Source organism: Numenius arquata, chromosome 6 (assembly GCF_964106895.1).
Source record: "Numenius arquata chromosome 6, bNumArq3.hap1.1, whole genome shotgun sequence".
NCBI classification, from domain to species: domain Eukaryota; kingdom Metazoa; phylum Chordata; class Aves; order Charadriiformes; family Scolopacidae; genus Numenius; species Numenius arquata.
Window position 1 is genome coordinate 27,030,023 of NC_133581.1, and position 23,140 is coordinate 27,053,162.

At 34.9% G+C, this 23,140-nt stretch overlaps 1 protein-coding gene across 1 annotated transcript in view; it reads left to right on the top strand.

The window, feature by feature from the left end:
- Positions 1–17,075, top strand: part of KIF18A (kinesin family member 18A) — a 39,030-nt gene extending 21,955 nt beyond the window's left edge. Inside the window, exons 12-16 of the mRNA XM_074149630.1 lie at positions 201–439; positions 11,689–12,172; positions 12,683–12,787; positions 15,394–15,494; positions 16,927–17,075. Of these exons, the coding sequence (XP_074005731.1) occupies positions 201–439; positions 11,689–12,172; positions 12,683–12,787; positions 15,394–15,494; positions 16,927–17,075 (1,078 nt within the window). The remainder of the gene's footprint in view (positions 1–200; positions 440–11,688; positions 12,173–12,682; positions 12,788–15,393; positions 15,495–16,926) is intronic.
- The last annotated feature ends 6,065 nt before the right edge of the window (positions 17,076–23,140 follow it).

Here is a 23,140-nt window from a genome sequence, read left to right on the forward strand (position 1 = left end):
ACTTAGTAATGAAAATTTCCTCTTGGTTTTATGGTATTCCTCAAAAATAAATGAAAATAAATGACATAGCAGAACTTGATGGGGGGAGGGAGGGGATAAGGGGGAAAAAAATCCCTCATATCCCTAATAGTGATAGTGCTAGTAAGGGTAAAATTAGTTATGATTTAGTCATATTTGTCTTACCTCTTGTTGTTTTACAGAGTACTAAATACTTTGCTTCCAGTTCTTCGCAAGCAATACCTCACTTTGCAAGAAGCTGGGTTGACAAATAATTTAACTGAAACTGAATTTGAGGAGGTTGAGCAGTTGATTCGAAGACAAAAATCAGTAGTTTGGGCTGACCAGACTGAAGAAAAGGAACAAAATCAAAACCATGAACTGCAGTTGTCAGCTATCTTTGCATTCCCACAACTTGTGAACAGACCAAACACCCCATGCCGTAAGTATATAATTAATGTGTTTTCTGTTAGAAATATTTTTAAGTGTCTCCTGCAAAAGGCATGTGTCATCCATAAACACAGTGGATGCACACTTCTGCAAATACTGAAGACAAATGCAAAACCAAGCCTCAGACCCCCTTTCTATAAATTATATACCATTCTTAATTGGATATAGGAAAAAAATGTACTTTTTTAATGGCTAGGCATACTCTGCCAACACGTAACTCCCTTATTCTCTTGTTGTAACATACACCATATATCAGTGTGCCTAGATCTAATGAGTGTTATTAATAATTCCATTTGAATCTTTCACATTACATGGATGGAAAAGGCATCATAGTGTCAGTCACTGTTAGTGATTTGAAAAGTTAAGCAGCTACTACAGTTTTGCACAGTTTAAAGTAATAGCCTTAAGGGGGATGCAATTTCCCATTAATTACAGGCTGACCTGGAATCAATATTTTCTAAGTTTATTTTTCCAAGAATCAAAAGATTCACCATTTCTACCACGGAACTGACTGCTTTGGTGCATCTTGATGGCCCCATTTCTTCCCCATAACTCCTTATGTTCCAGTCAAACACTGGAACAGGCTTCCTAGAGAGGTGATTAATACCAGTCAGTATTTGAGGCATTTGGACAATGCCCTTAACATGCTTTAACTTCGTCAGGCAGTTGGAATAGATGATCATTGTAGGTTCCTTCCAACTGAAATAGTCTATTCTTAGCTCTAAAGTGAGTTGCCCTGGATTGTAGCCTGGGTAAAAAGGGATGAAGAATCCTTACAGGATGCACTGTTCTGAGGGATGACAGGCAAAATCTCAGCCTGATAGTGCAGCTGCTATAGGCCAATGCTTGTATCTTGTGCTCAGGATAGGCAGCACTCAGCACACAGGGGCTTTCTCATCACAGCTAATAATCTGTAACATTGAAAGAGAGCCATAGGTAACAAGGGAAAAGCAGATAAATAATACTTCAGCATCTCAAAAGCTGGTAGTCATGGAAGAGCATTGAACCCTGGAGCACTGTGAAATTAGTTCCCTGCTTCCTTTAGCTTTCTTCCTCTACACAGCTCACTCAGGGTTTGAGAATTATTCTGTCAAAACCATTTATTACCTCTGTTCTCATTAAGTGTGTATGTGACTTTTGGCATATGTTTGTATTGCTGTTGATCATACCAGATAGTTGATTCCCAGTATTTCATTAATTAAATTGCATGTGAACTTTAAGGCATAAACATTTCGCTTCATTAAAGACATTGGACTTTCAGGAGTTGTCTTGAAAGTCTTATGTAGAGGTTTTCCAATTATTCTCTTGTTCTAAATGTTGTTGAACTGTAAGTTCACCTAAGTAGATGGACACCATATTTTTCAGTTAAGATGGACTTTTTTTCAACTGTAAATGGTGTCTTTGCCTGAAGATGTCCATAGAAATCTTTTGTGGTATTTTCACTTTTGCTTACTTGTTGTTCTTTGGAAAAGGAAATAGGACACATTACTTTCACTCCATTCCCCTCTTATCAGATGCAGGAGAAAACATGGTAGAAAAAAAAACTGCTTTCCAAATTTTATAACCTTTACAGGAAAGGTTATGATGTCTTGTTAGAAGTTAATTATCAATATTTTTTTTTAATGGTCTTCATCTGATTGTATGCTCTTTTGATTTTCTTTTGACTAGTTGCATAAATGTGTTGATGCTTTTAGGGGATATTTCCAGGATGTTTTTTTTCTAAAATACTGAAGATTTTTAATCTTCACAAAGAATATACCTCTCATTAGAAGTTTAAATTGGTGAGCTAGCATAAAATAAATTTTCTTCAACAGCTTTTTTCCCCTCAGTACTGCTTGTTACTGTAAGACTTACTGTTCAGCAGGTAGCCAATGTGCAAAAATCTCTAAACATAAGACATTGTACAGAATAAGACGTGTTGCTACTAGGTACTAAAGTACTGAAAACTTGATGTTAGAGATTTTAATTTGAAATTGAGTTGGAATTGAATTGAGAATTGGCTTTGCACACTGGAGGAAGTTAAAATAAAGTTCTAAAAAATATTAATTGGACATTCAATTATTTAATTTTAAAACATTGAGATAACAAGTAAACACAAACAGTAGCAGCTCTGCTCAGAAAAAAATAAGCTCTATTCAAACAGTATTTTTACAGTATCATTTTAATATTAATGTGTCATTACCTAAAATGCTACTGGTGTTAACGCAATCATTTCCATACTTCTTGGGAGGTGTGGTGGAGAAAAGTAATCCACTTAACAGTGCTTTAACAATTTTTCTGTTGAACACAAAATAAATGCAATGAAACACCTCTTCTTCAATTGTTGGTTTGAATTCACATTTAAAATGTTTTGAACTTTAGCTGATACTATGTTATGGAAATCCACTTCTCTTGTACCGAATGTATATAACAAACTATTAAGAAATAAAACATAAATCAAAAAAATTACATTAGCATGGGAAAATGTAAAGTAGTACAAGGGCAACATCCCAATCAGAAATAGGAAGGGTGTAGTAATTTCTTTTTTCCTTTAAAGATGAAATAAATTATTCAAGAATCCAATTCCTTCTCCCTAAAGTCATCTCAGAATTATGCTTGGCAAATGTTAGCAAGAGCTGACCTAGGAACTTAGTGAACAAATAAAGAAGATGATTTATACAGATCTGCTCACACCTTTAGCGCATTGATATTTTATTATTTTTAATTTGTTCAAGATGTTGGGAAGGAAATAGTGTTTTGCACAAAGATGAAAAAGAAGCATTAGCCGTGTGCTAGACAGTGGTCATTATTCCTTATATAAAAATCCATATTTCACATTTAACATACTTGCATGGGCTTCAACTAGTCAGGAGGAAAGAGCAGTGCAGTTCTTTTCATGTGATTTGCTTCTTAGTTTTCATGTTATATGTTGAGAGCAGTACTTCTTTAAAATCTCCAATTTAATATAAATATATGTTGCCTTGTGTTAGTGTCTCAGAAGTTTCTTTTTAAATAATTTGGGGGAGAGGATAGAAAAGTTAATTGCTGGCAAGGTAATGTTTCTTTCATATGAAACGTACACCTAGAGTAGCTAAGAGGAAGAGTGTACTAGATCTGTTGGCAACATGTGATGTATTGCTTTTGAACCTATGTTAACACATATAAATATGAATTTTCTTGAGATTAAGTCCCTCTGGAAACTCATATGAGGGGAAATACGAATTCCTCTTTAGTGTAAGATTATGAAGTTAATAAGGATGTTTGCAGTATCCACACATTATCCATATTTGCAAATTTCAATTAATTGCCAAGCTACAAGCTTAGTCACTGTGCGTTTAAACTGGCAGAGATGCAGAAAAACACCTGTACTTGAAGGAAACTGCTCAATTTTGCATGTCGTGAAACATGAAGCACTAATCATTGCAGATCTGTTTTAATGACACTATAACTTTTTGCTGGCAATTCTTTGAGAGAGCCATGACATTGTTCAAATGCAAATGAATTGAGTGTTTTCACATGAAAATTAAAATTCTTTAAGTCATAAATAACTCTTCTGATTATAAGCACTGTCCCCCAAAGCAGCTGAATCCTTTCTGTAGAATAGGAAAAGCTGTGAAAGCGGGGCCTTAACTTCTCATGGTTTTCTTTGTAATTAACCACATCCAACTATCTGATCCTGAAGGAAGTCAAACTAGTAACTGATGCAGAAAAAAAATCTAAAAAGAGTAAAGGGAAAGATAGCAAAGGTGGGTGAAAGGGCAGGGATTTTTATTTGTGGTTTTGTTGAAAGTCTTACAGAAATAAGTTTTGAAAAGTATATTCAAAATGTGCTTAGTTTATTGTATCAAGTGGGTTTGGTATTACCTTGTTAAAGGTCTGTCCTTCTATCAGGAGTTTCAAAATACCAAGAGAATTGCAGCTGAATTACACTCTTGGTTTCTAATGAAGACTTTTTCCTTGGAAAGGTTCTCCTATGTATTAAATAATAGAAAGTCATAGTTGGAGAGGAAAAGATCAACATACTCTCCGGCCATTCATGCAACGTCTTTTTCTATGGTCAAGTTACCTAGATAGCCAATTCTCGTGCTTGAAAACTCTGCTTTTTTTTTTTTTTTTTTTTTTTTTTTTTTTTTACAGATAGCTAATTAAAGCTCATAAGCTTTGCCAAAGCACATGTAGCCTTCACTAAAAGAATAGACCTCTTTCTATCTTGGTTTAAATGCCTTCTGTAAAATCTCTTGCTCTGAGAGTCAGAGATGTACATTACTAGCTGACTGTTCATCAGCAACCTCATCCAACCAAGTAATATTGCTTAAGAATCTGTATCTACAGTAGCACTACTGTAGGTACCAGAAATAGCTCTCAGAAAAGTCACAATTTGTCCAAAGCTGCTGTTCCTTGCTCTTCTGGTTTGTGGCAGTGCCATATTAGCACAACTATGCCTGACAAGTAATTTGATCTAACAAACAAATGTTTTGCAGTGCATGCTATCACTCTCTAGATGTGATGATTCAAGGAGTGTTTTCTGAAGAGCTTAAGAGAGTATCTGAATCTTGAATTTCTGATTATGCTTATTTGAGATGTTTTTCATGAAATTGTAAATGTGCAACCTTGTGAAAAACTCAACTATTTGTATGAAGTAAAGCAGAAGCTATGAAAACAACAAAAGTTCATTTAAAAATGCATTCAGGGCCTCATTCTTGAGTGTTGGTTAATGGCGAGACATACAGTATTCATAGAGTATGGGCTGATGGGTGGAGAGCCCTGACTGGTATTTGCAAGTATTTCTGTGAATGGGAGAGTTCTTGGCATTGTTTCAGGCATCCCATTTCCGGAAGCCTTACTGTACATTACCATTGAGAGAATTGAATTGATTTACAGGAAGAAAAACAAAAGGCATCCATTACCTCTCCTTGTCAAAAACATCCGAAAGTAAAGTCAATTTATTTTGCATGGCAGGAAAAATTAGGGTGTAGTTGTATGCAGTAAAACATTTGACTAAAAGTAGGAAAAGCATGTGTCTTGTATATAGGAAAGATTTGTCTTATATTCAGCAGCTTTGTCATGCTGTCCTGTATGACTAAGTATTTTTTTGTTCTTGTGCTGTGTAAAATAGTGCACCTAACCAGTGGGACTCAGCGCGGCCTGGATTGTAGCCTTTTTCAGTTCACCACTGTTGTTTGTGAAACTGGCCATCACAGTGACGTCTTTGGGTCACATGAATATTAAATACTTGAAATGCATTCACTAGACCTCATTTGCAATTTGGAATTCCAGGAGTCAGTTGTTAAAAGAATGAAAATGTATGATTAGTATTGTAATTGGATCAATCATTGGTAGCCCAGAAATGTTTATTGAAATGAATACATTAATATTTGATTTCACTTAGCAGAACAACCTGGTAGACTTAATTTAGCACAGTTTCCAGAAATAATCACCTTATGCATGTATTAACATGAGTTCCAGAAGAAGAGAAGACTTGGCCATTATTTTGTCCCAAGAATCAATTAGAACTAACCCAATTTATCAGAGTCATTTCATCATGAACTCTGCTCGCTTTTGCTGTGACTCATGTTTCACAAATACTGTGTTCTGCTTTTCGTATTAACTCACAGGGCTGTAAATATCCAATATTGCTACGTTTCTCTCCTGATAAATCAGTTCTTCCAAGTAGTCTTTTGGGATAAATAATACAACAAACTAATGACTAAACCAACCTCCACCTCATACTGTTTGGTGGGGGGTGGTTGGTCAGTGGAGAGTAACTCTTATTTTTAATTTCCAAGTGAAACTCTTTAAGAAAAATAATATTAAAAAATTCTGGCAATTCTCTTTCATAATCATCAGCCTAAAAGTAAAGATCAGCAAATGTGATGTATTCTCTAAAATATATTTGGAATAATGCTTATTTTTAAAGAGAAGCTTTGTAGCTGAAAGCACTGGCTAAGGAAACACAACTTCTAAATTTTTCTGTTAAGCTACTCAATCAGATTAACCGCGGATGTTTCTGTAAAGTATACAGTGATTCATTTTTGTATATGAAATAAAAAGTAAACTTAATATCACTGAATCACGATCATTCTGATGCAAAAGATTGAACTGGCTGTAAAACGTAAAGCAAATACAAACCATAACCATTATAATTTCCCTGCTTTATTATGGAGTGGGTTTGGAGATCTTTATAGAGTTGGAGTGTGTTGTTTGTCTTTCAGTAGAAAAGTAATGACAACACTTAATGGTTAGCATTAGATATCCATCCAGGAACTATTTAGATTTGTTCCTTAGGAAAATAAGAATAGCTGTACTTGGTCCACCATTAGACCACACTCCTAAGACAGACAACCGTAAAAGAAAAAATCTAGAGTCAGCTGACTTGCAGTTTCCAATGCAATGGGAGATCCCACTGAACCAATCACATCTAATAATTGTCAGTAGATATCTTCCGAATTTCTGAATTCTGTGTTTTGTAACCCATTTATACTTATGGGATTTGCTGCAGTGAGTTCAACAGTATAATTGTTGAAATTAGTATGTAATACGGAGTATCTACTGTTTGTTACTGCAAGAAGTAAAACAATGCCTTATTAACATCATCTGTGATATGTTATTAAGGTATTACATATTACCTCTGTTGTTCCTAATTAGAAGTGTACTGTTATCTCAATTTTCTATGTTTACTCACTGAAATATTTAGGCAATAAGATAAAGCATGTTCTAAAACATAGACATTCATCCCACCTACAAACACTTAACAATATCTTGTTAAAAAATACTATCCTGGGAGAAAGCATTGTCTAAAATTATCATACAAATACTTTGGTTTTAGTAGGCGTGACCTGCTAGGAAACGAACGTCTCTTCTGTGTTGCTTTAGTACTGGAAGACCACGGTTGCCACTTAAAACACTTAAGTCCTTTGTTCTGAAGCTTTGTCTTTTGCCCTTCTTGAATAGGATTTAGGGGAACTAGTTCCCCCTAGTTTTAGCTGTCCCATTGCGGTATAAGCCATGTAGTGACCATATTTTCTAAAATTATTTGCTGAAGTATTCAGTGCTTGTTTAGAGCTTGTTTATGCTAAAACTATGAATTTAGTATGTAGGAAAGACAAGGTGTGGTGTTCAGTTTGAGGTATATTACTTGAGTCAGCTTGTGGTACTAAATTTTCTCTATCAATAAGAATTTATATATTGATAATCAGAGTCATACTGATTTTTATATCATATATATGGTTTTTAATAATATTGAGTGGCCTTTGGCGTATTTGAAAATAGCTTCTCACACAAAAAAAAATGAAATAATGATATTTTAATTTTTAAGGAGAAACACTTTTGATATAACCATTTGAAGTCATCCAAAATCTATAGTAGTATTTTTGTAGCAGCTATTGTTGTCTGAGACAGTATTGGGGTGGTTTTTTGGGTTTTTTTTGCAGGTGCTTTTAATGCCTGTCATTGAGAAGTTTAAATAAAACTGACAACTTTCTTCAGTATCTTGCTTCCTTATTAAGACAAATAAAACCACTGGCATCCCTTTATTTTGTGGGTTTAAATGTTTTTCTTGCTATATTTATATTTACTTTAGATCATAACTGTTTGGAGCTATATTCCGTATAACAGCAAGCTGACATAGAATTGGAGGGGGTTTTGTCACATGATATTTGGTTTATGTTATTTAGTGAAACCAAGTTAAATCCGAAGTTGCTGATGATGCTTTTGTTTACTTTTTTGTTTACTGTGTTAGGAGCAACTTAATGCTTTCACAAAAAGCTTTGAGAAGGGACACTTCTTGAATATTTTATATGGCTTCTAATACTTAACTGGCAAGAAAAGATAGTTTTGTTTTAATTTCATTTTACAATGAGTTTCATTCCAGAAATAGATTTTAAAAATAGGTCTGGGTTTTTACTAACGGATTATATTTGCCCTATATAGAATCACTGCAACTGTCTTTTCATTAATGTACTTGTATTACTGTATGAAATACTGTTCATTATGATGAAATTCAACAAATTATTAATGTTGGCAATACTTTTGTGTTCTTTACCTATTGAGTTCATGGTTTAAATGCTTGCATTTACAGTTAATTTTAAAATGCTTCCAGTACTTAGTCCTGGAGAAGCTTCTAAAACTTGGCACTTGCCGAAATGTTTCTCCACCAGACTTCCTGCTTAGTAGCTTTAGGACATTAGCAAAACCTCAGTGTCTTACAGTAAGCAAAATTTCTGAAACTGGAACCTCCCTGTCCCTATGTAACAACAGACAAATAGAATTCTAACAATTATTTTTCCCGAAACACACACTTTCAGATGCATATAAGCAGGAGGAAAACCTAAGATATTAATATTTTAAAATTAATCCTGAATTAGTCTTTTAAACTAGAATTAATCCTTTTTAAGTTAGAATTAGTCCTTTAAAAAGTCCTGAAATGTTTAATGGATAGTTATTTCAAACACTAGATTGGAAGCTTAAGATAAAGCTTATTCTTGTATTTAGGAGTATAATCTGTCCCAAGATTTCTAAAAAAGTTTTGACCTCGATTTCTGGTTGTGATGCATAGATGATCTTTGTGGGTTGTTTTTTTTTTTTTGAAGGAAAGAAATGTTGGTCTTTTAACATAGAAAAATAATATTCTACTCATGAAACCAAAATTAAAGAGCAAGCACATTAATGAAGGATAGCATTGTTGATAACATCACAGAGGAGATATTGAAAATGGTTCATAAATAAGTTTCGTGCTTGTTACCAAGAAAATACTGCCAAGTTTTGGAGAAAAATAGCTTAATTGAAAGTAAGCTTTTATTATTTCTGGTGGAGGTAAAAATTATTTGGGGAACACACAGACCGTGGTTTACTACCCTTTCCATTTCACTACTCATGGAGAATATTCTGAATTAGCTTAATGTTTAGCCTGCTGCACTTCACCTGCTGAATGCTCACTGTTAATTATGCTAAGATTAGGTATGAGGAAATGTATTGTGTGTTTTAACAAAAAAAAAGGTCCTTTACATATATATAATGAAGTGAACTGTGCATGGGCACACGCAAACAGAAATTCACAGTTCAGTTATTTCATGTCAAGTAGTCCTCTCAGGCCTGAGTTTCCTGTGTTTGTGTTTCTTCAAAGCTGAAAACAGCATAATAGAATTGTAATTGTTCATGTAATTATCCAGGCATCTTTTCCCATAAGCAGTTAGCTTAAATTAACCTGCTTTTATTGTTTATGCATTGTTGAATAAGGTGTGGTGTATTTGTTAAACCGTACTAGTTAAAACATTGTTCTTTCTAAAACTGAGTCCTTAAGTGAGGATTAAATGTTTGCTTTTGTTTTTTCAATGGTTTCATTATTGAATTAAGTTCTGGCAACATAGAATATGTTTGTGGTCTATATATTAGCATCTAATTCACTTGCTACTTGTACACACTTTGATACTACCCATTCCATCCTCCCAGAGCAGTTTTAGGTCTCATGGTAGTCTTTAAATCCTTTCCTGTCTCCTCACAGCTCTGATTTATATCTTCTAATTGGTCATCATCTTGTGTAGCTGGGCATGAGGTATCCATCATATGGCATGTCTAGTCCCAAAGTGTGCAAAAAAAAATTGGTGCTGAGACAATCCTTCATCCTTTGACGGCTTTCCTTTAATAAGACTCTTATTTGGTCCTTTGCCCCACAACATCTGATTTCTGAGAGTACTTGGGGAATTGGCATTCTTAAAGCTCTGGCCTGTGGCAAATTGGGTTGCAATTGGGCAATGATGTCAAAATGAAATGGGGGCTGAAAAGAGGTAAACGGAGAAAAGATTACGATCATTTAGGCTTGACTTCTAGTAAGAAATCAAACTTGGGGTGAGGGCAGGGAGGAGGTGTGGATAATGCAATCTGTTTTTAATTGATCATCTTCTTCTTCGAAGAATTTTTATGGCACACCTGAAGTGCCGTTACATGCTAACACATGAGAGAGAACTAAAGAAGCATTCAGACTGAGGAGTTCAAACTATCTTTCTTACTCTGAGGCAAAAACAGAATGGAATTTTAGAAGAAATAAATATTTATCAACACTGTCATATGAATACCATAGTGAATTCCCGAGGAGATCTTTTTACAGTTTAATTGCACATAGGAATCATAGAATCAGTCAGATTGGAAAAGACCCTTGGGATCGAGTCCAACCATCAACCCTACTCTACAAAGTTCTCCCCAACACCACATCTAAATGTCTCTTGAATAGAGTAGGCAATGCAGAAAGGGGAAGTATGATGCTGTGGCTACCAGCTGAAGTGAGGTCAATCCATAGACGTTTTAAGGATAGTAGTCTTTACTACTTTTCTTAAATTTGCACTCAAAGTTAAATATTGAAGCACTTTGGGTTTTGACAACCCTCTCCTACTCTTGATTCATTTAAAAGAAAAAAAATCCTTAATTTTTTGTTGTTAACTACTTAAGTCACCAGCCATTTGAACAGTAGTCTGTGTCTTAAAAAGGTTCTCCTTTACTGAAAACTTGAATAAAAGAAAAGCCTTTCTGTCTTACTTGGGAGATTTCCTTCATTGTCACCTGCTTGAAAATAAAAATATTACGACACTTCAAGAAAAATAGTATAAATCAGGATGAATGGGGATGGCCAATTACTGCTGCATTGCTTGCTTTCTTATGTTTAGGGGTAGTGGTTTTAGTAAAGAGCTCTTTCCAGAGTTTATGTATCAAGATGACAGGATCCAAGTAACTTCTTTCTTTCCCCTTTTCCAAAACACTACTTCCTCATTTGCAATGTCAAAGAATTTTGTTCCTCTAAGTGATTTTATGTCCTTTTTACAGCAGTCTCTCTCATTCTGCTGCGTGGCACTTGATAGGGGAAAAAATGGCCATGATCAGGAGGCAGCTGTAGATTACTGTGATAGTACCATCTTAAATTAAATTAAGAGTTGTGTCATGATAATGCGATCATTTTCAATGCTGTTAGTCTTCCATTCCTTGTTGTCATGTGTCATATCTTGTGATTGCTTGTAATATCTCTGGGATTAACTATATCGGCCTATGCATATTTATAATACTTTGAGTGCCACAGAACAAATGCTACCATCTGGACAATGCTGCAGAAGAAATAATTTCAGTTATATGATCAAATTAATATGTAAATGAAATAAATAGTATTTGTAATAATTTCTGTTAATAAACGTATTTCAGCAGGGGAGAGGAGGGGAAAAAGCAAAATTTTAGTAGTAAATATAGGTAAATGTGCTAACCATCACTGCCTATGTTGTACAGGTACAACTTCTGGTACACCATCACAAGAAATGAATACAAATACTCAACAAATCATAGAATATGCAGTACCACTACAGAAAAGAACTAGGCGGAAGCTAATGGACTCTCCCGTCACAGCTCAGAGTCCTGCTGCATCCAAGCAATCAAGTCTCTGTCATCTAGAGGATTCCCTTACCAAGGAGGTCCGCCCTATTGTGTATACGCCAGAATCTTGCAGAAAGCCAGCACAAAGCTGCTGTACACAGACAGTAGTAAAGAAACCATTACACCTTGCAGGCCTTCAGGAAGCCAGTACATATAATATAGATATACCAGTGAAAAAGGCGAGTATTATGGACTCTACATGTTATGTAATCCCGGAGTGCAATGAAGATGACATGAACTCAACAGTAATTCTCTATGAAGAGACAGATGAAACAACCAAAATGTCTACTGACTCATCCCTGAAGGGGTCACAGCCACGCAGCAATAGCATTCTGCAAAGGTATTTTCCACTTCTATGGGCAAGGAATATTACCCAAACAACTTAATCCTGTTTATCTTCATAGCTGGGTTTTGCCATTGATGTAAATTTTATTCGTAAACCCAACGTTTTGAAAATCAAACCCTCAATTTTAATCAGCATTAGATTCGATTCTTCCATTACTTGAAATCAACAGATGAAGTTGAAACTTTTATCCTGTTTTACAAGATATGTACTGAAAAAAATACAGGACTTTTGAAATTGTTTATGATTCCTTAGGCTAATTACTTTCTCTAAACCTTCATTTTCCTATCTGTAAAATAAATACCTTAACCTCTCCGACACTGAGAGTTGCGATTTTAACGCTGCCGTGTATGTGTGAAATCTGGTGAAGCTACTTCAAGTAATATCACTGAAAGACATTTCCAGTATTGTTTTTCAGCTTAACTTATATTTATTTACAGTTAATAACAATTTCACTTGAGCCTTACCCAGAATAGATTTTACAAAAACATAATTCTTTGATTTTAGACTTGGTCTCTCTTCCTTAAAAAGCACAAATCCTACTTCAGTGCTTGAAAAGCCCTCGTATATGGCAATGACTTCTGCTGCTGAGAGAAAAAGAAAGATATTAAGGTAAGATTAAACTAACTCTTCTATACAAATGAGTTTGTATTAATTTCTTATGTTCTCACTTCAGTTTTGGTATTATATTTCAAATCTGAAAGCCTCTTATCAGGTCATCTGGACCTACATATAAAATGTTCTGGCTCAAATATGTTTGACAATTCAATTATTTATGTTTTTTCCTGGCAAGTTGAGTAAAATCTTTTTTACTCTTGGTTTAGGAACTTCTGTTGTTTTAACAAGTACAAACTAATACCATGTCTTCTGTTCTGCTGTCTACTCAAAATAGAAAGATGACACATAATTTTGAAAAGAAAATTCCATTGTCAATTAAAAATGTAATTTGTTTGAAAATGTTATGCCTTTGCTGAAACACATTAGAAACTACCAAAATAGAAAGCGGAGAAAATGCTCAACTTATGGCCAGTGCCTTTGTTTTTCTGATAATTCATTTCCAGTCTCAGTTATTATGACTTCATTCTTGTGGTCTCCTCTGGGAAGATCTCCCATTTCGTCACTTCTGTTTTATGACCCTGAAAGAGGTTTGTTAGTAGGAGCAGCAGAAAAGCTGCAACTGAATAGACACTAAGTGGAATTGTACTTTTTTGTTTGTTAATGTATGCAAGGATTAGTTATCCAGTCAGTACTGATGAAACATAGGGGTTTTTCCTTTTATTTTTCTTTCTTTTCTTCTTTTTCCAAAAGCAAAAATTGATACAACCTTTTTTTAATCATATTTAGATCACCTGTTGCTCAACAGTGAGTGGAGCTGCCAGCTCTTAGGTCTTCAAAAGAATGTTTCAAGACTATTGGAACAAGTTCTATAGATAGATAGATCACAGGGCATGGAAGAAACTTAAGCACTTTTTTGGTTTATTAGCGTCTTTGAGATAGAAAATCTTCCTAGAAGATCACAGATTTGCCTGGTGCAATTTCATGTTCCTATTCTAGTTGTTATTAATTATTGTTCTAAACTGTTTTGCTAGAATTGCTGTAGGATGAGGAATAAACTGTATTGCTCTGTGATGAGAGAAAAGGCACTTCTCAGGTTTTCAGTTTTTCAAATAGCTGATTATGAATTTAGCAAAATAAATCACTTGCTTTCTGAAACTGAGTTAGTTTTCCAGATTTTCTTTAGGGAGAGGTATGAGAACTTTCAGAGCCTGATTTATCTTAAGGTAAATGTTCTAAGACAGACTTTAGGAGTACTTTTTTTATAATAACTGTAATGATTTCCCAACTTATGTATGCTTATCTTTTTCCCAAAAGACTAGCTCTTTCTGCTCTTCTATCTCGTTCCTTCTGTGTCTCAAACATGTATTTTTCAGTTTCCAAGTAAGAATCACACTACAGGAAAATCCCACAACTTTTATTCCTTTTGTGGGATTGTTTCTTCAGCCTCAGACTGTAAGCTCTCTGTAAACCAAACTTCTTTATGGCTTTGTCTAGTGGTTGGTGATGAAGAAAGGGAATGAAAGCTTCTTATTCGTGAAGGAGGAAAAGAATACGCTTTTACTTCTCAGCGCCTCCTTTCCTTTCTCTTCTTTACTTTTACACGCTTTCTCTTATGTGCTTCCCTGTTTGAAGTAGTTCAGGCATTCAAATCTTACTAACATTAGAATTCAAATATAAATTTCAGACTTATTCTGCACATTAGAAATATAATATGAAGCAGTTAAATTGCTAGGGCAAGGGATAACAGACAAGTCAGTCATAATACAGAGACTGCTTTTACTAAAGAGCAATACATTCTTACTGGCATAAATTCTCTTCGAAGAAGTATGTGTGAATAGATCTTAGGACTGGCACAAGGCAGGTCTTAGCCTTTACTGCTTGCTATATATTTTCATTTAGGCAGAACATTATTATTAAGAAAACTAGTGTAGTTAGGGGACTATAATATCACTAGAGGAATGGGGAAAGCATAGGAACTGGGGACATAAATGTACTTAGCTTGTTTATGAGGCTGTATTACAGAATGGAACCGGGGAAGTTAGCGAGGCAAGTGTAAAAGGGTGAGATTAGGCAGGTTCATGATTTTCACTGTAGATCTTAAGTCCATCGCATAAAAGGCCTTAAAACATAGAGGTTTTGTCTTAATGGATTTGAAGCTATAACAGCTTTCTTGCAGCTTCGCTAAAAAGCCTGCTATGAAGCCACCCCCTCCAACTGTGGTGGAGGCTGTAGAAAAATTATTGTAACAATAAAAAATGCAATTTGTTTAATAAATATGGCTTGGTCGTTTCAAGGATTTCGTGCATGCATTAAGATTATTTCTTAGTATAATTTGTGTGCAATGACCATCAAACTGGCTTCTGTTTTTTCCAAAAAAAAATGTGGCATATTGGTCTGTATTTTAACACAAGTGGCAACATTAGTTCTTATTTTTACAGTTAAAACTTTCTTGTAAAGTTTTAAAAAGGAAAAAGAGGAATAATAGCCCTATATATATATACACACCTCATAAATAAATCAGTTTATTCTTTGCGTTCCGTTATAGACTACCAATACTGGAAAATATCATTTAATATATTTCTACATTGCAAGGCCTAAACTACTGTAATGTAGCTTAATCACTTTAGTGAGAGCAAAATCTTTTCTGGCTATTTTTCCAGTTCTGCATCAAACACTGGGTTAGGCAGCCTGCAAGACCCTGTTTCTGCAAAACGCATTCGACAAGAGAGCCATAGAGCTTTGCGAGTACCCAAAATGGCTGGTAAGTGTCAAAATTTTAATGTGTGGCACTGCATTGGTGACTGTGTTTGTACAGGAGGTCCAAAATTAAGGTTGATATTCAGGGTTTTGTCAATTTAGCAGCATGTGATCAGTACACTAAGCCATCATTTTGAATAGTATTCATTAAAAAAATGACATCTGAATGTCTAACCACTTCTCTAGATAGTATCTAATCAAAGCTTGATATTACTACAAGCTTCTTGGGAAGACCTTTTCCTGAGAGTTGAGGTCTTCTGCCAAAAAGCGTTTGTCCACTTACTGAGAAATGTGGTGAACTTTATTACCACTTTTGTCTTTGCTAAGTGTGGTTTGTCAAGAAACAAAATCCTCTAATCGTTTCCATACCTGTTTTTAACTGCTTGCTTTGTTTTATAACACCCCACTGATTTCTTTTTACAGATACGGGGGTTTTTTTCAGAGATTTATTTCTTAAACTTTGTGGCTGTTTTGGGCCAACGCAATAGCCAAGGAAAAATTATTTTAAAGAAATATTTAGGAATTGTTTTGCTTCTAACAGATTGCTGATAGTAATACTATCAGGTGGTATTCCATGAAAGTCTGCTACAATTACATGGCTTCTCTCTGAGGTATATAAATCCTTATTGTTACAAAAACAGTTATAAATAATTTTTTGAGTAAATGTGCACAAAGGTCTCTTGTTCACAAATCTCCAAAAATCTCTGACTTTCCTAGTGTATGGCACAAAGTCGCTTGGCACCTGCAGTAGATTTTTAATGCACTGAATGCTTACAAGTTTCCTTTTATCTCTACCCACTTGTCTCCTTTTACTTATTTGGCAAAGTGTATACACAGTTACATCAGTATCTATTTCCACTAATAAAGACTGGGTTATGAAGTTACCAAGATCAATCACTACTCAGGTATTATTAAGAAGCTATGTAATGAAGCAACATGTTCTGAAATAAAGAATAGATTTTTTTGATTCTTCAAAATTTAACTGAATGTAAACTGCATTTAATTTTCAAAAGCATGCATTACAGGAGAAGAATGAAATATGACCAAATACCTAAGAGGAAGAACTGCTTTCGGATTAAATAGACACAACTTTCTTTATTGACATAGTGTTCATTTTTCAATAATGTTCTATAATAATAAGGATTAATAGAACTTTCACTTATTTCTACATGTTTATGTAGACCACTCTGCCTTTGTAATAGCATCTCATGTCAATTGGGGGTCTAATCATTGGACTTTCTTGGCAATTAGCACGCTGGATTACTGAGTTGAGAATTATTACATTTTTGCATATCACAGGCTTTCAGTAAGGAAAAGAAATATACGTAAAAGTTCTTAGACATGCTCTGAAAAGGATATCCAGACAGGATCTGGCTTCTGCTTATGTTTATTGAATAAGTGTCTCCTATTTGTAATAACTTTTCTTTTTTCACTAGGAATTAAGACGAGGAGCCGGAAGCAAGAGCAGGATGTGCCAAGAAACCTAGTTAGAAGCCTTTCTGAAGGAAATGTATCATTGGGTGTTAAATCAAGGACATCAAAAAATCTTTTACTTCATGTTTGTAAGAAAAAAAGTAGGATTTAGGTCTGAGTTCATCCATATTTCAAGCAGGATTGATAGATAGCAAATGAGAACAGAGTGACTTTAGTTTTCCTCTCATGAATTCTTTTGTGTTAAAGATGTCTCTCTCAGAAATGCACTATTTCAGAAAGAACCACTTTTTGGAAATTGAAGGATTTTTGTTAAATTCTAAAACAAAATGAGTTCTACTTTTGTCTTCTGTTAAAGCTTACAAACATCTCTGTAGATTAACAAATGAATAAGGAATTTCATTTGGGCTTGGGAATGGAGAAGTGCACAGTAAACCTTTTGGCACAATCTTTGTGAGCGTTTCCCTGTGTTTACGACTAACAGACTAATACTTCGTACAATGCAAGTCTTTAAGAGGATCAGTGGTGCTGTAATTTGTAGATGCTAGTTTAAATTGCTTACCGACACTCAGTCTTAATTTTCTAATGAGAATTTCATGATACAAAAAGTTAGAAAAATTGTTTTAACATGCTAAATGATTTTCACTGAAACTTCCTAATGTTAAAATTGTTTTTCATTTGGAAGCAAGTCACACAGATGTTAATACTAAAATGAGTTCATGCTTAGCATTAGGATGCCGGTTTATTCTTAGATGTGTTATCATAGATGGATATTGGCACTGTAGTACCAGGAGACAATTTACGAAAAGTGTTTGTAACAAGTATTATATGTAAATTATTTTAGCCTTTATTTTCAGTCTGTTACTTGGTTGTAAATGTTCTTGTTTTATTTTTCAGTTTTTTAATTCAGTTGTAAATAGGGTAATTATGTTAATTACTTTTGAATAAACTTTTAATAAGGCCAATATAATGTGTATTAAACTCCTAGGAAAGAAAATGTACCTTTTTGCCTCTCTTCTTCTGTTTTGAAAAATGTCTGGTATAAGTACATGTAGTTTATATTGTATCTTCTGATAAGTGATTAGTATTTGGAGACAAAGTAGTTAATATAGTTGTAACAATATAGTTGTATTGTAGCCTTGACAGCCTGCCCACCCTTAGGAACATCATTCTAGTGTGTTTGGTCTGTACAAATCAAAGTCTATACATGGATTTCCCCAAAACTAAGGAGAACCAGAAGAAGAAGTCCAGTAACTAGTTCCAGTGGTGTCCAACAACCACCTAAAGCAAGGTGCTTGCGATGCAACCGGCTAAGCAGTGTGAAGTGTGCTACAGAAGAATATCCTGGCTTTCAGCAATAGTCATGGGCTCAAAATACGTTCACAGGTTATCATCATTATTATTCTATCGCAAGCTTTCCTGTGATAGATAACAGGATTCCATGATCTAATAGCTCTTATCAAATTTGTTCCTACAATTGTTTCAGTATTCCAATGGTTACAGTTTTATATGTTATAGTTTTTTTCCTCTATAGTCTTTGATATTTAGACAAACTAATATAAACCTTCTTCCCAGTTACATCTTCCCCTAGCTTTCAAATGTTGGCATGTTTACTGGAGGGGCATTTTTCGGAAGGCTTCTGAAGAAGGAAATGGTAACTGCCTGTATAAGATTTCGGGACCACTTGTGGGAGGAGCAGGTAACACTGCAGAGGCTGACTTCATCAGGGAAGTTCAGAGAGGAAAGAGTGGTTCCTTGAGAAATAGGCATTGCTAGTTAAAAAAGATGAGGAAAAATTTAATGCTCCTATTTGCATTTTAAAGGGAATATATGTAATATAGTTGTGAGCATGCGGGCATGCTGATAGCATAATGAGGACTGAGAAAATATTTGCTATGGAAAAGGCTTTTATGAATACAGTTCTAAACATCAGAAGAGTCTAAACTAGAATTTGGGACTTGACAACATCTCAGCAAAGTGATATAAATAATTTCAGCAGAATGAAGGGTGGTGGAAATCACTTTAATACTTCTCTATCATGATGAACAACAAGATGTTGGGATTAATTTTAACTTCTTATGGTTTTCACACCTCATACAGCTAAAATTGTAGAGACCATACACTTCTGATTTATGGGATTCCTTTCAAATTCTCAGTGTTTAATATAAAATGTGCACGTGAAGCTTTTGCTCATACTGCTTCACATCTGCAAGTGGCATGTAGGGCTTGGCTCATAAATATAATTGTAATGTGCATTGCTCTTGTGGCATGTGGGACTGACTTTCAAAATTGCTAGGATCATTTATGTGTAAGGCTTTTAGATGAGCTTGTACATGCAACACTTTGATACTCGGTCAAAACATAGAACTGATGAAATCTTGTCTTTTCTTAATGTGTTTTGCATACCCCCGAGTGGAATTGATTCGATTGACTTGCAACACTTCCAGGGACTAGAAAAAAAAGGTACGTTGAGAAAATTAGCACACTGAGATAAGAAGTGACTCCTGTTCCTATCTGCTGACCGGATGTTGATTCAGCTAACATGTTTGTTAGCTGAATATGTATTTCCCATTTATAACTAGCAAAAAATAAAATGTTTCCAGAAATTATAACAGATTGAAGCAGGATTCTCATATTTTAGAGTGGTGTTGGTTAATATTCTGCTCTATTAATTGTGCATGTGTTCATAGTATGCAACAAAACAAATTTAGACTTCCTAAGCTGAAGGTGCCTTAGAGCACATTCCACACACAGTGCTGGTACAGAACTTTTCAGTGCCTAGTAAGTTTTTTGTCAGATTGCCAGTTTCTTCTTAGGTAGAAAGCAAAGAGTATTTGTGAGGCAGAGGGAGGTATGATATAACTCACTCCATTTTCTTGCCAATTTATATTGCCTGTTACCTGTTGGCCTGCCTTTACAAACTAATTTAAGTAATAGCATTTATCTGAAGTATACATTTAACTGACTTCACTCCGTTGTACCATGCAGTGTTAAATCATGCCAGATGGGATGTGATGGAATATTGCACAACATAACATGACTCAGGCTGAATCAAGAATTCAAATGATTTGGGTCAATTTAATCTTGTTAAGTGTAGGGGAAAAAAAAAAACAGCAATCGTTTTAAAATAAATTAACTTGAAGAAAATGTTGTGATCCTTAACTATTCTAGAGTCTGATGTCTTGGCTACCTACTACTTTATAGGTACTGAGTTAATTATACTTGCTAGGTTAGATGCATGACAATTTGTGTATGTTTGGGCATATACGCGGCAACAGCAGTAGTGGTCTTGGCTCATCTTGCTTTCTTATTTAATATAGATACCTAGTTTATTTAAAACAAATATTAGCCTGGGTCAAAAATTTAGGTCTAATATTCATGTTTCTATCTTAATAGAACATTCCTGAGTTTAGTGCTGTATGTCAGCATTGTGGAAAGCAGTCCCTCATACACAAATGTCATCTTTTAGTGTTATGAAAAGTTCATATGTCGCATTATCACAGTATAAAAATCTCAGAAAAATCTGTGGATAGATAAATTGCAATGATGTGGTATATTATGGAGAAGGGTGAGGAGAAAAATGTTTTCTAACATTAATTCTTTGTAAAAGTTTCTTTCTCTTTAGAATATTTCTGAGTATATTTTGAGGTACAAATCTCAAGCCTCTTTTTAAAATAAGAGAAGGTACATATGTTGTTGTCATAATACCCTGTGTGTGTAATTGAATATGAATAGTATATTATCATTGCTCTTTCCATCAAACCAAAGCAGTCATGAAACCCTCAATGCTTAAAAATATTGGTGTACAACCAGGGGTACGTTGTTCAGACTCTCTTTAGCCAAAATGTTTCCTTTTCCTACAGTCTACATCAGGAATATGTCATGCTCCAATATGTCTTATTTTTAATTCTGGAAGGGATTGCAATCAATAGGGACCCCTGTGTTTTAGTCTAGCTGCAGTGTTTATTTGGTTGAACCCCTCTTAGTACAAGCTGGGAGCCCTGGTAACCTCTTCCTGGTCCCTGGCCAGGCTTTCAGGACAGTTTGCTATTATCAGCTTTTCAAAAGAGCTCATTGCAGGCTTTTACCAAGAGGCTGACATTCCCATGACCAAATGGGCAGAGATTTTTCTGAAAAGCAATTTGTGGCAAGTGTGATAAGTATGTTAAAAATCTTGTCCCACTGGGAAATTCATAGGAAAACATACCAAGGCTGTAGGGTATAGTTTGTACTCTGACTCATTTACTTGCTTATTGTCATTACAGGAAAGTGAATTTATAGGAGCTATCTGAAGCACAGGCTTGGGAGCCTGTGAATATTTGTTACTGGGGATGGAGTTGGATACAGAAGAAAGAAATATACAGAAAAATGAGAACAATATTGTCAGTGAGGCTACAGAGACTTATCCATTTATAATGGACTCATTACATCTTCATACCCATTTTGCAAAACACGGTCTTCATGACTAATTCCACGCAAGTAGCAAATATTTCAGTCGTTCCTTTTGAGTAACTACCTTCAATCGTGAGTATGGGCCCACTGAGTACCTAGGCATGTTGCAAACCAATCGTGTCCATTGATTTTTGTAGAATTGTAACAAGCTTTGTTATCCTGACAGTACACAAAGACTTATGCAGACTTATATCTAGAGGCACCTGTAGATTTCTACAAGTTATATGGAATATTAAGATTATACAACAAGAAAAAAAAATCTTCTCTGCTGTCTTGTCAAACTGGCAAAGTACAAGAGCTTGATTGGGTTATTAGGAAAAGTCATCTGTGGTGGTGGGAGAAATTTCCATAGCAGCCTGAAGGTGATGAGGCATCTGCTTATTGCAACAAATATTTTGGGATATCCTCTGCTGAGGCAGCTGAGTCTCTTGCCCTTGCAAGTTTTGGCATTCTAGCTGCAGAAGATAGCAGGTGCTATTTGGAAGCCCAACAACAAAATGCAAAAATAAAAATTGAAGTTAGCAAAGCAGTCCACCTTGAAAATCATTTGGACTCCTAAGTAGTTGTATTTCACTTTAATTGGCTTTTTAAAAATGTGTGCCTGTAAATAGACATGAGGAAATTAGTTTTAACAACTAGAGAAAGTAAACGTTCTTAGAAAATTCATCCACTGGAAGTGTAAGATACGTAGTCTTCCCTGCAGGAAATTCCAAGAGCTGCCTTTAATAGAAAGTAGATGTGTAATGGTAAATGGCCCGTTTTATTTCTCTGCTATGTAGCGCTCTTGGGAAAATTATTCCTGATTTCCCCATTGCTTTAAGTTTAATTGTGCTATAGATATTAGGTCTTAAGGTTTTATGTAGCGTGACTATTGTGCTTCTAAGTTCTACAAGGGAACGATTGAATCTAGCATTTATTAGAAGCTACAGTAGAGTAAATCAAGCTTTAAAAAGTGTTTAACTAAAACAATTTTCATTTTGTGGTTTGAATTTTAGCCTGCCATCATTGCTGGCATTGATTTTAACTGAATACCTGTAGTTATATTTCACAAAGTGTTACAGTAAGATGATGAAAACAGTTTTCACAGCTAACAAATGCATTTGAAGGCTACTGTACTTTGTATTTCATTGAAGCAGTTCATTCATTTACTTAAAGATGTCTTCAAAAAGAAAAGATATCCAGAAAAACTAACTTTGGATATTATAGCGGTATTCTGTATAGTGGTATAGAGTATTCTGTATTCTAAGGGAGACTGGAAAACCAGTGAATGAGTTAACGATATGATTAACAGGAAACATTTGCATTGAAGTTCAGTACCTAAATTCCTATTGTTCGTCCCAACTTGCATCAGGACAATGATAGTCTTTAAAAAGCAGAAAACACCATAGTAATTAGAGACTTAATTGTGTGTAGGTAAAATAGTGTCAGGGGGGACACTGATGCAAATTACACTTCTAGACACAAAAAACAATGCTAGACCTACCTAGGCCTGAGCAGCGTATAGGTCATGCCTCAAAAGTTTATCCATCACTAGCTAATATGCTCACATTCAGCAGCATTTGTAGGAGAAAAAAAGCCCAGAATAGTCACTCAAGTATTTAACTGCGGAAGGAAAAACTAAAACTGAAGAAAATGTTTAAAAATAAACTGTAAAGGGCAGATAAATGCTGAAGCTATTCACCTGAGGTATCTATCAAATCAGCCTTTGCGGGGAAGAGGGGGGAAAAACAAATGCTTGAAAAGCCAAATAAAGGAGACCATTAGAAG